Genomic DNA, 14,902 nt, shown 5'->3' with positions numbered 1-14,902 from the left:
GGGTGGAGTTGTTTACAAGCCAACAGTAAAATCAGCAGCTGCTAAAACAGTGGAGCACTAGAGGTGGAGGTGACAATGATGTGTAGTTGTGCTGTAGGGGCAAGAAGATGAATGACAACCCCCCCCAAACTGCAGTACCACGAGCGTGGGAGTTTATAAACGATACCCAAGATACTCTGCTCAGGCACGCTCGCGGTCAGCCAGACGTTCATGCGTCTTCTGGTCGACAGGGTCTATCCCGTTTGACATTGGTCGATACAATGCGTGTCGTTCGTCATTGGTTTGACGGATTGCGCGCCATTTCTCAGTTGTCAGAGGGTGTGTGCGGTTACTCAATGCTCAGTAGGGTGGGTGTGTTGTTTGTTATTGGTCATAGGGGTGAGATCAGGTTGCTATTAGTCAGTGGAGGTGGGGGCTGGTATTGCTCATAAGGTGTGAATGGTTTGGCCATTTGTCATAGAGTGTAGTAGGGTTTATGGTTTGTCATTGGTTAAGGTGTGTCGTGTCCTCGCCACTAGAAACGGGAACGATTGTCTCAACACCAGCTATTTCTGAGCATGCCTGTGTATTCTGCAGTATAGGCAATGTGGGTTTTACAGCTTGCCTGTCTCATGCATTCGCCTCATCACAATTACACAAATGTGTGTGAGTGTGTGGCTGCATGTCCTGCAGTATAGAGTTACGAGTCCTGTTCATAAACAGCGGGTATACAGAAGCAATTCAGTCAAGATACCACCACACCGCTTTCAGTTGAACAGCCATGTTGTTTATATGAGGCTTTCTCGGCGAAACATAAAGCAAACACGAGGCAAGTAAACCGTCAGTTTGAACTAGATATATTTGTAGTGGACTATATAGGGAATATGGTGCCTTTTGGGATGCGTCCTGAGAGAGTGGAGGAACGGAGTGAGTAAACATGATGTGAAATAAAGGCTCAGCCTGTCCCCAAAGACAAGCACAGCTCCTTAAATCCTTAATCAGGGTTCTATACATAGTGCATGACCCAATCCGTCTGAACTCAACGCCACACATTAAGTATTGATAGGTTCAACTTTGTGAGGAGCAGCGGGGTGCCAGGGTAGAGCTGGGAGTAGAGATCACCATGGCAACATGCAGACTAGACAGCCCATGACAGGCCAACAACAAGCCTTATGGCAGTAGAAAAGTCACCACAATTACTGTATATATATATATATATATATATATATATATTTATTTTTTGTGTGTGTCAGCAAGTGAATGAGTGTGTGTGTGTAAATGTTTTACTATACTTGTGTGTACCAGAAGTTCTCACGTAAACCAACTAAACTTCAGAGGACATTTTGCCGGTTCTCACTTGTAAAAAGGCTATTTTAGGCTTAGGGGTTAGGTTTAGGGAAAATAGGACTTTGAATGGGAATGAATTGTTGGTCCACAAAAAGTCCTCACACGTATAGCTGAGTGTCTGCACGTGCAAGTAGGTTAGCGTGAGAGATTGGGATTCTGTGTGTCAGTCAGTAACTGTGTACTATATGTATGTGTGCCGGTCAGTAAGTGTGTACTGTATGCATGTGAATGAGTGAGGGTGTGTGTGTGTGTGTGTGTGTGTGTGTGTGTGTGTGTGAGAGAGTTTGTGTGTAGCCCAGTATGTTTCCCCTGTCCCTCCTCCACTGGTGAGATGCCCTAAGGATAGCTCAGTGGATCCATTTCCTCCTCCTGCTGTGTTTACTGCTAGATGTAATCATATTCCTGTGAGGCTTCCTTCCTGTCCCCCCGAACGACACACATCCCGACTAGGGTTGCACATTTTGGGGAATATTCAGAGGTGGAAACTTTCCGTGGGAAATAACGGGAATATATGGCAATTAACATAAATATATGCAAATTAATATTAATACCATTTAAATATAAATGTTTTTTTGCATTGGATATATTTACTATATCATTTGGAGACAGAAACAAAAACATTTTACCTTATCATAAGTACACATAATTGCAAATGATTAAATCCTTCCAATAGAAATAAAAAAACTATTTAGTTACGAATTGAACTTTCAATTAAATGAGTTGACTCTTCCTTTGGGATGATTTCACTGAACAACAAAAGAAAAGGGAAAAATCAATGAACCCCAATGATCCATCGCATCTCCCAAAAACATTTTCTAAAACTTTGGTTGTCTTCCTCTCAGGCTTCCATGTGTTCTCCCTGGACCTCCTCAACGTCCACCTCTTGAACATCACTTTCACTGTCACTTTCCAACCTTGTTGAGGATGGCTCGTTGTCAGGTTCAAAAAGCCTCAAATTTACCCGGATGGCCACCAATTCATCAAACCTTGTATTGGTCAGCATGTTGAGTGCTTTGGGCTCCGTGTTCCCAAACAAGGACCAGTTGCGCTCTGAGGCGGCTGATGTTGGTGCGATTTGGAGGATGATGGAGGCAACATGGGAAAGAGCCTCAGATCCACAAAGTCCCTTCCACCAGGTGGCTGATGAGATATGTTGGCACGGCTCCCATACTGCATCTCCATCCCAAAGCCCTTGCTTAGAAGTGAACTTTGCCAGACTGCCAAGGTGGCAAGACATGGTAGGGATGACACCATATGCCTTGTTGATCTCTGCACCAGACAGGATGCTCTTGCCAGCATACCATTCTCTTTGATATTTTATTTTTTCGCTCTGCTTGGAGCAACAGTGAAGTGTGCAGTACGGATTTCTTCTCTTACCTCTGCAAGCAGAGTCTGAACATCAGACATGATGGCATTGTCTCCCTCAATCTGTGCAATGGCTACTGCTATAGGTTTGACTGCTTACCACTCTCTCCCAAAACACATCATCCAGGAGGCTTCTCTTGATGGGGCTGTCCATGATGGGGCAGACTGATTCAACCATTTCTTGGAGACTCCTTCCCCTCCAGGAGACTGTCAAACATGATGATATCACCATCCCAACGGGTGTTGCTAGGCAGCTTCAATGTGGTGCTCTTATTCTTCTCACTTTATTTGGTGAGGTAGATTTCTGCTATAACTTGATGACTGCCTTCAAGCTCATCTGCAATGTAACGATCGGTGTGTCTATTGTCCCTTGTGTCTGTGCTCTTGTAGAATACTGGTTGAGGGGTGGAGATGTAGTTAATTATTCCTTTCCCACGAACATTTGACCACCCATCAGATATGATTGCAATACAGTCTGCTTTCTCTATGATTTGCTTGACCTTCACTTGAACTCTGTTGAAACTCTGCATCCAGCAAATGAGTAGAAAAAGCATGTCTGGTTGGAGGGGTGTATGCTGGGCAAAGAACATTCAGAAATCTCTTCCAATACACATTGCCTGTGAGCATCAGAGGTGAACCAGTTGCATACACAGCTCGAGCAAGACATTCATCAGCATTTCTCTACTACGTTCCTCCATTGAGTAAAAAAAAAAAACTCTGATTCGAGAAGGACCATGAGCTGTTGATATCGATAAGGTGTCTGATTTATCATTTTCACCTCGAATAGAAGTAGAGGGACTTTTGTCAGAGGTTGATTGTTTTGAATGAACTTCATGCACTTGGCCAGATGATTCTGCATCTTTGTTGCATTCTTCACATATGATTTGGCACAGTATTTGCAAATCTACAGCTTTTCCTTCTATATTAGCTGCAGTGAAATGTATCCACACATCAGATAGTGCCCGTGGCATTTTCCTGTAAAGCTTGGGGAAAAAAATTGTAAAAAATATGCAAATGCAATTCCATGTACAGATAAATAGTTAAGCAGAAAGATTAAACAACTCCTTTGTAAGATAAATGTTTTAAAATATAACATGTATGGAAACAGGTGAATTAACACTCCTCAGTTAGCAGACTCAATCAAGCTAAAATACATATGGTAGAAAAAACTAACTAGCAGAAATTGTTAGCAAGTTAGAAATGATTTAAACACACTTTGCTGTAGGCTACGATTTACTAGTTAACAAAAAATCATGCATGTCATAAAATATATTCACCCCACCCAGTAATGTAATCAAAACCTACCAGAAAGTATGTAGTCCTTGGCTCAGACAGTGTAGTAGTGTGGGCTCAATAGCATCTCATTCGTGTGCAAGATCTTGAGAATCAGCTGTACATGTGATGGAAGAATGAGGGTTGCAATTCCATTGAATTGGGGATAGTTTAACCAAAATATGCCACAAGACCTAGAATTGCCTCATGTGTATCCCACAAAAAAAGGTTCACTGTTATATTTTGATGAATTTAAGAAAAATTCCCAGGCTTAACTTCCCATGGAAAATTTACCGGAAAGTTTACAACCCTTTGCAACCGCAACATACCTGCGAGACACCCCCCCCCCCATCACAACATGTCATCAGCTACATGCTGTGGTCCACAGAGAAAAGCAGAGAGACAGAGAAAGAGAGAGAGCAACAGGAAGCCAGGTCAGTGGAGTGGGAGACTTGGTTCCATTGTGAACACAGAACTGAGACTACGGCTCCACAGGAGGAACTGAGATCAGAGGATATGGGAGAGGACATAAACACTACCGTACTAAAGCCCAAAACATAACACGAGTTGAACACTGCAATGCAGCAATGCTACTACCTCTATACAGCAGCAGCTACAACCCATTGCAGCCAGTTGCTCCAGTTATAGACGGGTTGAATGTTTCGCAACAAAACCAACTCAAAACAGACGGGATTGGCTTAGAATGTTGACAACATGCAAACTATATTTTGTCTCCAATGTTTATTGAAAACAAATACATTTGCACGATGATTACTTGTCTCTCGAATACGTCGCTACAGTTGTTGGTTAGCTAGCATGCGGAATTTTGCCATATTTAGCACGGACATCAGTCAAAACACCTCAAAAACAAAACTATGTATCAAGAACAAGATAAAACTCGCTGAAACGCACCACCTACGATTCGCCACATGGCAGCTTCTTATTGTTGCTAGTCATCTGGCCATCCAGAACCACAACAACACACTGACTTCTGCCCCATTGAAGTGTGCACATCGTTGTCATGACGCTGTCAGCTAACCCATCTATAGCTACAACAACAAACTGTCCTGCCTGTTAGAGGTGACACCTTCAATGGAAGATAAATAATTTACATTTTGTACAAAAAATATCTACCTACCTAACCCTAAAACCTACGTGCACTCTCCCATACTCAAACTTCTCAACTTGTTCAGGACACAGCCCAAGTGGGATAGATGAACTAGTCTAACCTGTACAACACAAATTGGGCATTGTCCCTCAAACAAATACCTCTCTCTAGTAATTATCCCTGTGACAGTGTCAGTCTGAGGGAATGCTGGAGTCTTGCTGTGCTAAGCAGAGCTGTCCGGAGACAGAGGGATGTTAGCAGGCCTGGCCCTACACCAAGAGACAGAGGACCAGGGGGTTGGAGACTTCTGCTTAATCAGTGCTGAGACTTCCCATGTTAGCGGTTTAGAGATTGTATAGCCCTAGACTGTGCCAAGTTAGCATGTTAATGGATTGGAGGCCAACTGCTTTTAACCAGGGCCAAGTTTTAGCATTTTAGCAGATAGCCACTCTGCCCTGCTCAGCATGAACAGGTCCAAGGATTAGCCGGTTAGTGTTTTGGGGGCCTGGATTTGCATTCAGAACATTATTGTTCTGTCAAAGTGAAATCCTATATTGGTGTGTTCCAGTAGTCTGTTCGCATGTTCCCCATGACAACAGGGCTAGTGTTATCAGGCTGTCAGTTAGCAGTGGTAGCCAGCATACTAGGCTAGCGGTGCTGTCTCAGTGCCCAGCAGATGGAGACCAGATGAGGCTTTAGAGGAGATAATTACCCTAGTCTGCGCCACGCCTAGCCACTGTGGACCCAACAGCACGCTAGCTACCGAATGACATCAGATCAGTTCTCCTCTGACAAGGAGAGAAAGAGGAAGCGGCCGCGTGAAAGGCAGAGTGGGGGCAGAGAGAGTGGGGGCAGAGACAGAGAGAGTGGGGGCAGAGACAGAGAGAGTGGGGGCAGAGACAGAGAGAGGGGCAGGGGAGACAGGTGATAGCTAGACATCTGGTAACATACATCACTCCCCCTTTCATCTCCACCTCCATAACACAGACATGTGAAGTCTGGATTGTTTATCAAACACGGCTGGTCAGTAGGGAGAGGGGGGATGGAGAGAGCACTCTGGTGACTGATATCTACACTACTGAAAGACCTCTGCACTAACCTAAGGGCCTGTGTATAAGCATTCACAGTCCAGCCATTTCAAGGCAAAGACAGAACTACTCTTCACTGTGAGAACGCATGTTTCACATTAAAACAGAACTACTCTTCACCGTGAGAACGCATGTTTCACATTAAAACAGAACTACTCTTCACCGTGAGAACGCATGTTTCACATTAAAACAGAACTACTCTTCACTGTGAGAACGCATGTTTCACATTAAAACAGAACTACTCTTCACTGTGAGAACGCATGTTTCACATTAAAACAGAACTACTCTTCACTGTGAGAACGCATGTTTCACATTAAAACAGAACTACTCTTCACCGTGAGAACGCATGTTTCACATTAAAACAGAACTACTCTTCACCGTGAGAACACATGTTTCACATTAAAACAGAACTACTCTTCACCGTGAGAACGCATGTTTCACATTAAAACAGAACTACTCTTCACCGTGAGAACGCATGTTTCACATTAAAACAGAACTACTCTTCACTGTGAGAACGCATGTTTCACATTAAAACAGAACTACTCTTCACTGTGAGAACGCATGTTTCACATTAAAACAGAACTACTCTTCACCGTGAGAACGCATGTTTCACATTAAAACAGAACTACTCTTCACTGTGAGAACGCATGTTTCACATTAAAACAGAACTACTCTTCACTGTGAGAACGCATGTTTCACATTAAAACAGAACTACTCTTCACTGTGAGAACGCATGTTTCACATTAAAACAGAACTACTCTTCACTGTGAGAACGCATGTTTCACATTAAAACAGAACTACTCTTCACTGTGAGAACGCATGTTTCACATTAAAACAGAACTACTCTTCACCGTGAGAACGCATGTTTCACATTAAAACAGAACTACTCTTCACCGTGAGAACGCATGTTTCACATTAAAACAGAACTACTCTTCACCGTGAGAACGCATGTTTCACATTAAAACAGAACTACTCTTCACCGTGAGAACGCATGTTTCACATTAAAACAGAACTACTCTTCACCGTGAGAACGCATGTTTCACATTAAAACAGAACTACTCTTCACCGTGAGAACGCATGTTTCACATTAAAACAGAACTACTCTTCACCGTGAGAACGCATGTTTCACATTAAAACAGAACTACTCTTCACCGTGAGAACGCATGTTTCACATTAAAACAGAACTACTCTTCACCGTGAGAACGCATGTTTCACATTAAAACAGAACTACTCTTCACCGTGAGAACGCATGTTTCACGCATGTTTCACCTTAAAACAGAACTACTCTTCACTGTGAGAACGCATGTTTCACATTAAAACAGAACTACTCTTCACCGTGAGAACGCATGTTTCACATTAAAACAGAACTACTCTTCACCGTGAGAACGCATGTTTCACATTAAAACAGAACTACTCTTCACTGTGAGAACGCATGTTTCACATTAAAACAGAACTACTCTTCACTGTGAGAACGCATGTTTCACATTAAAACAGAACTACTCTTCACCGTGAGAACGCATGTTTCACATTAAAACAGAACTACTCTTCACCGTGAGAACGCATGTTTCACATTAAAACAGTCTTCACTGTGAGAACGCATGTTTCACATTAAAACAGAACTACTCTTCACCGTGAGAACGCATGTTTCACATTAAAACAGAACTACTCTTCACCGTGAGAACGCATGTTTCACATTAAAACAGAACTACTCTTCACTGTGAGAACACATGTTTCACATTAAAACAGAACTACTCTTCACCGTGAGAACACATGTTTCACATTAAAACAGAACTACTCTTCACTGTGAGAACACATGTTTCACATTAAAACAGAACTACTCTTCACTGTGAGAACGCATGTTTCACATTAAAACAGAACTACTCTTCACAGTGAGAACGCATGTTTCACATTAAAACAGAACTACTCTTCACCGTGAGAACGCATGTTTCACATTAAAACAGAACTACTCTTCACCGTGAGAACGCATGTTTCACATTAAAACAGAACTACTCTTCACCGTGAGAACGCATGTTTCACATTAAAACAGAACTACTCTTCACTGTGAGAACGCATGTTTCACATTAAAACAGAACTACTCTTCACTGTGAGAACGCATGTTTCACATTAAAACAGAACTACTCTTCACTGTGAGAACGCATGTTTCACATTAAAACAGAACTACTCTTCACTGTGAGAACGCATGTTTCACATTAAAACAGAACTACTCTTCACTGTGAGAACGCATGTTTCACATTAAAACAGAACTACTCTTCACTGTGAGAACGCATGTTTCACATTAAAACAGAACTACTCTTCACCGTGAGAACGCATGTTTCACATTAAAACTGAACTACTCTTCACCGTGAGAACGCATGTTTCACATTAAAACAGAACTACTCTTCACTGTGAGAACGCATGTTTCACATTAAAACAGAACTACTCTTCACTGTGAGAACGCATGTTTCACATTAAAACAGAACTACTCTTCACTGTGAGAACGCATGTTTCACATTAAAACTGAACTACTCTTCACCGTGAGAACGCATGTTTCACATTAAAACAGAACTACTCTTCACTGTGAGAACGCATGTTTCACATTAAAACAGAACTACTCTTCACTGTGAGAACGCATGTTTCACATTAAAACAGTAAACAGTTTTTTTGTTGTTGGTGAAAACACAATGGGAACTCTGTGCTTTTTTCATTTACCTCAGAAAACAATTGGATACTGGTTCTGATATTAAAATAGTAATAATTCAATTCATTTATGTAGTGTTTTTTTTTAACCTATTGCTCTAAGCGCTTCACAAAAGCCAACATCTTGTGTCTGTCAAAACGTTGTGTGATGCAGAGACAACTCCTGTCCTCTCCTCCTTTCCAAATGCACAGGAAATGACTCCATCCAGAATGAGTCATCATCCATCGACTGTCGCTCATTAACATACTCGTTAGGGAGAGCAAACCCCCCTCATCTCCCCATCCTACAGGCTAACGGGCGGGTGGAGGCTAATTAGGGTAATTAACTAGGGATATCAACAACATCGAGAGGGCACAATCAGTGAGTGAATTTACCAAAGCCATTTTATCCCAAAGCACATTGTGTGCCGAGAAGGCACATTGAGGTACAATACGTGACTGTACTAGCAGCTTCTCCCATGGGGTTACAACAGGGTGTTATGTTAGTGGTTTGGGTTGTTAGTGGTTGTTGTTTCGGTGCAGAATGACTGACTCTGTAGCTGTGCTATTTGTGTTCTCACTGAAGTAAGGGATCAAAGCTGGAAAGGCCTTTCAGCATTTATCAGAGCAGGAAAAGTGGGGACTTGGTGATGGGCTACGCAGGGCCTGAGCACAAAACATAGACACACACACTACACTTTTCTGATTCACACTCGGGAACTTTGAAATGCCTGTAGAGTATATTTTGTAAAACAATATAAAGAAACATTTGGCTAATCAAAACATTTAGATTTTCTATAATCATGTTTATATTTTTCAATATTCATAAACATATGTAAGACATTTGTTATTGAATTCAAAATACTATTCATATCACAGAGCAAGTGGTAAAGCTTCATATGACACAAACTTTTACTTTGTAGCGCCTACAGATTAAACACGATGGAGTCTTAAAAGGAGGCCGTGTATAGGGCAAAATGTCCAATTTCTATTCATTATTCATATATTATGCTTTATGTCTACAATCCTCCCTCAAAAAAACGCTTCGATGGTTGAAATTTCATAGAAATCATGGTCTTTTTTGGGGGGCTACTTTAGTGAGAAATCACCATGTGTGTTCCGTGAGTGGTTTCCCACCCAATTCTCTCCTAACCCTAATAACCCAGTTTGCAGTGTGAGAGCACAGAGCAGCGGACGTAAGCTATAAATACCTGCTTAGCACCAAGTTCCTGGCAGGTGTCTCTCGTCTGTTACTATCAATTACATGTTCATCCATCACTCAAAATCAGACACCTTGTGGACCATAAGCACAGATCACAAACATGCGCACACGGTCCCATGCTTGCCCTGCATGTTTATGAGCGTTGGCGCGTGCAGAGGAAAAGGCAGTAGTCGAGTTCACTCTCTCAGCACTCCCCTCCACAGCATCTGGCTAATCCAGTCACCTTACAGTGGACACCTCACATGCACAGGGTTGCCCCGGTAACCAACTAGCAACCCTTCAGCACCAGCCAGAGACCTAGCCTACTCAGAGCACTGCAGATAGAAATGCACTGTATGGAACGGACATGTTCTACTATAATAGATGTGGACATACTGGACAATCAGGCCAGCTCTATGCAATACATTCTATCTGAAATGCTCTTACATTTTTTTTTGCTTTGTTGAATCTGGAATTCGACTTGATAAAGAGCCGTGGGGAAAGTCCCCTTCGAAAGAAGATATCCAGATAACAGCCAGATAACTTTGTTTGTCCAAAGTTTTAGTTATGAGTGTGGACGCTCCTTTTCATTCCTTTGACACCGCTAACTTAATTCACACTCTGCAAAACACACACACCCGAAGCTCTTAATTATTGCCCATGTATTCTGAGCCAAGACACATTCCAAGTGCAATATCTTAACATAGAACTGAGCAGAAGCTCAGACATGGTGTGATTCACAGCTCACTTTTCCATAGAATGCAGCATGTCCCATTAGACACTGTCAGATTCAACACCATGGACAAAGATGGCCCAGGCACAGCTGTACTCTCTCACACACACACACACACACACACACACACAATGGAGTGTGCATCCTGCTACACCCCATGCCCCTTCCCATCATGCATTGCGGGGCTGATTGATGGGTGATTGCCGTGGCGAGTCAAGGACGCAGCACTCTCTCCTCTCTGCCATATGGTTCAGCCACAGGGAGCAGGAGGTGCAGACAGACTGAGCCCATTTAACACCTCTCCACATGAAGCATCCATAGGCCACATGTAGTGGAGCGCTGTGGATCACAGAAGCATAGCAAGGAGCTACTTCTCTTTTCTCCAGCTTCTACCCAGACGGGTACATCAAATAGCTACCAATGATAAAAAGGACTTTTCCCACTAGTGAGCTGAACCGAACAGTGTGAAACCGTGCAGGCCGGCACAGTACGGTTCAGGCCGGCTAGATGGTGTGAAAAGGGTAGTGACCTATGATAGACCTGGCTGTGTTGTTGAGGGGCATGGTGAAGGGTTATAGGTACTTACTCATAGTGGAGGCCGGGGTTGGGGAACAGGGCAGGGCCCAGGCGGGGTTTTGGACAGGTGCGGTCGTTCTCCACAGGTGCCCTCCTAGAGGCACTCATGACCTGCAGAGAAGGAGTCATTCAAATGAGCGAAACTAAATAGGTGCTCAAACACATTTGATATTTCAGAGACAAAAGGTTCACATTTTTTTAAGTGGCGACACACTGTCAAGAAGACAAATCATTATAACGTTCAGAAATATCATTAGGTCTTTCATATGAGGAATCACATTAGGCCTGCGTCATTGACTCCATGATGGGTACAATCTATCCTATGTCCTGTCCACCTCACTGCCATACACCTCTGGAGTGACGTGCTCCATGACACAAACACAGTACGTGCAGGGCACACACACACACACACACACACACACACACGCCCCGATGAAGAGGATCAGAGATGACAGTTGGCATGGTCATTAGTGTCATCGTTGAGCTAGTAAGACAGGGAGCGGAGAGAGTGACCAGGCCTGTGTGTGTGTGTGTATATACCCATAAGGCCCAGCCACCGGCCCACCAAACTAAATAACCATAATCTGGTGACAGTGGTGTTCCTCTGTGGTGGGGTAATAACAGGTGATTGGATAGTGCTGCAGATGCAAGCCATGCAGTGGGAGGGAGGGGTCAATTACCTAGCTCATGTTGCCATGACACAACAGGGCAGGAGCCACAAAGGATCCGATTCTTCCTAGAGACCTCTGTTATTGGTCGAGCACAGGTCAGAAAAACTCTTAAGATGGAATCGCCATCGGGGGAAACAACTCCACTGTTCGCCCCCAGCGCTTTTGTTATCTCTTTGTTGATGAAAACAGAGTAGAGGGGAATTCAGTAGCGTGATGAAATAAATTGCAGTGCATATTGTCCTGTCCTAATGTGTGTGCAATGCTGTCTGAGGAAGGGAAAAAAAGTGTTTGTTGTTTGCAGTCATTTCCCCATTGTTGTAATTTCACCAATTGAGGATTCCAGCTTTAATTAACAGAAGACAAACAAGCGCTGACATAGTTTCATGTGTCAATCCAAAAATGCCAATACTTACAACTGTGTTCATGAATCCAAGTTGTAAATATTAGGGGTATACACAGTGTACAAAAAAAAACAAGAACACCTTCCTAATATGGGCTCGAAAGAAGTCAAAATGAGTAGAACTGGTCTCATCAAATGTTTCCCATCCCTGGTCTATGTCATGGAAAGAGCAGGTGTTCATAATGTTTTGTACACACTGTATATGAATGAGATTTGCTTTGCGCATCTAACTATACAATGACATTTTGCTTTGAGCATATAATTGTGATAAGTGATAATGTACTGATAATTCCTTGATGACAGCTTTGCATTCTCTAAACCAGTTTCATGAGGTAGTCACCTGGAATGCATTTCAATTAACAGTGTGCCTTGTTAAAAAGTTAATTTGTGGAATTTCTTTCCTTCTTAATGAGTTTGAGCCAATCAGTTGTGTTGTGACATGGTGGGGGTGGTATACAGAAGATAACCCTATTTGGTAGAAGACCAAGTCCATATTATGTCAGGAACAGCTCAAATAAACAAAGAGAAACGACAGTCCATTACTTTAAGACATGAAGGTCAGTCAATGCGGAAAATTTCAAGAACTTTGAACGTTTCTTCAAAGTTCTTCAGGCCTTCATGGTCAAATTGCTGCAAAGAAACCACACTAAAGGACACCAATAAGAAGAAGAGACTTGCTTTGGCCAAGAAGCACGAGCAATGGACATTAGACCAGTGGAAATCTGTCTTTTGGTTTGACGAGTCCAAATGTGCGTTTTTTTTATATTGGTATCGGCTTTTTTTGGTCCTCCAATAAATCGGTATCGATGTCAGTGTTGAAAAATCATAATCGGTCGACCTCTAATCTAGTCAGCCAGACATGTTGCGCACACCTGCTGTGATTCAGTCAGCAAAGACCTAGCTAAGGAAAACAATGGGTTAATAGGTTGGACTCAGGCCTGAGTGTGTGGGCTGAGAGTCTTTTCTTTAAGGCGGTGAACTGGGATAAGGGAAACCAGACAATATGTTCACCTCTGCCCTGACCCAGGTCTACAGCCAGCCAATCAACCGCAGCATTACTGAACAGCCAATCAACAGTAATGTTACAGGAAGATTGAGGAGGCAGAGGGACCTCAAAGCCCTACTAAAATAGACACAACTCTGTATTATTATGGAGTTAGTAGTATCTCTGTCCAAAGCTGAGAGGGTCAGGCATAAAGGAACATTGGCCCAAGGCAGAGTGAGAGAGATGGGCTAGGGGCAGGGGTGGGGTGTACTGATCAGTGGATGGACCTCTCTTCCTTCTCCGAGGACTGAGGGGTACCCTGGCAGAAATGAGAGCGTCAGGTACTGCCAAAGCAGCATCCATGCGTACACTCAACGGAGCCTGCCAAACACTTGCACACGCACACACACACACTCGCACACTCACACAGAGCTTGGCTGAGGTTGCACCAACATCTGGTGTGCTGTGTGTGGGCCGGCCACTCCAAGGCCAGGCAGAGAGAAAGCAGACCAATGTGCCAGCGGGCATAAGCACCCACCAGAGACTGGCATGCGGAGCTCTGCCAGCGCCTGGAGAGGAGAAGGGGAATGTAATAACACTATAACCTCTCAAACATGTGGTGTGTGTGTTTGAGAGGCAGGATGTGTGTGTGTGTAAATTATTGTAATCTATTTAACTATTATCAGTGTGGGCTGACCCGTTTGATCACACACACGCACAGTTAAGGTCACATATAAAGGGCATTTTGTCTCTGGCAGTGTTTTCTGTGTGGGGAAGTGGAGAAACCGAATCCTCCACCCACTCAGTGCCCACAGCACCATTTTTCAGACTGTGTTTTTTATTACAGAGAGAACCCATAGCAAAGGTCTGGTTGCTATGCTACGGAAGCTCAGCCGGGACCAGCTTTTGAGGCAGTCAAAGAAACCCCTCCAACTCACACAAGACACTGCCCAGACGGACAAACAGACTGCTCTTTCATTACAAACAGACATCTACACACTAGTTCTCTACACTCTGTGGAGAGGCATTACAAGAGGCACGACTGCTCTTTGTGCCAACTGTGTACAGAGCCCATGTGGAAAAGTGTGTGTGTGTGTGTGTGTGTGTATAAAACAGAGGGGGACAGATGAGATTATTTGTGGCTGCTAACTCTTGCCTGACTACTGCAGGCTGCTTTGTTTCCTCACTGTCAGGGTATCAGGGCAGAAAGACAGAGATCCTTAGCATTGTCCAAGAACTGTGAAATAAGGAAACATGTTTGAAATAGCACTAGGGGTATTTTAAATTGAACTTGATAAAAAATAAAAATAAAGTTTTTGTTTTTTGATTCTGTAAACTATGGTATTCTATGCAGTAGTAGATAATAGGCTCAGTAGAACCAAATTAATGAATGGACATAAATAGGATGCAACACTGGTGATGATTCATTCACTGACTTTTTTTTATCAGGACGATTCTAATATTGGAAAGGGGGGGTGACGGAGTTCTGTTTTTCGATTCA

General features: G+C 43.2%; 1 protein-coding gene across 1 annotated transcript in view; it reads right to left on the bottom strand.

Moving 5' to 3' along the window:
- LOC112235802 (USP6 N-terminal-like protein) overlaps window positions 1-14,902 on the bottom strand; it is an 81,766-nt gene that overhangs the window by 62,331 nt on the left and 4,533 nt on the right. Inside the window, exon 2 of the mRNA XM_042311286.1 lies at window positions 11,356-11,456. Coding sequence (XP_042167220.1) covers window positions 11,356-11,359 — 4 coding nt within the window. The 5' untranslated portion in view covers window positions 11,360-11,456. The remainder of the gene's footprint in view (window positions 1-11,355; window positions 11,457-14,902) is intronic.

Source organism: Oncorhynchus tshawytscha, linkage group LG33 (genome assembly GCF_018296145.1).
Source record: "Oncorhynchus tshawytscha isolate Ot180627B linkage group LG33, Otsh_v2.0, whole genome shotgun sequence".
In the NCBI taxonomy this organism is placed as follows: Eukaryota; Metazoa; Chordata; class Actinopteri; order Salmoniformes; family Salmonidae; genus Oncorhynchus; species Oncorhynchus tshawytscha.
The sequence above is the reverse complement of the archived record's forward strand: the minus strand, read 5'-3'. Positions and strand labels throughout refer to the sequence as shown.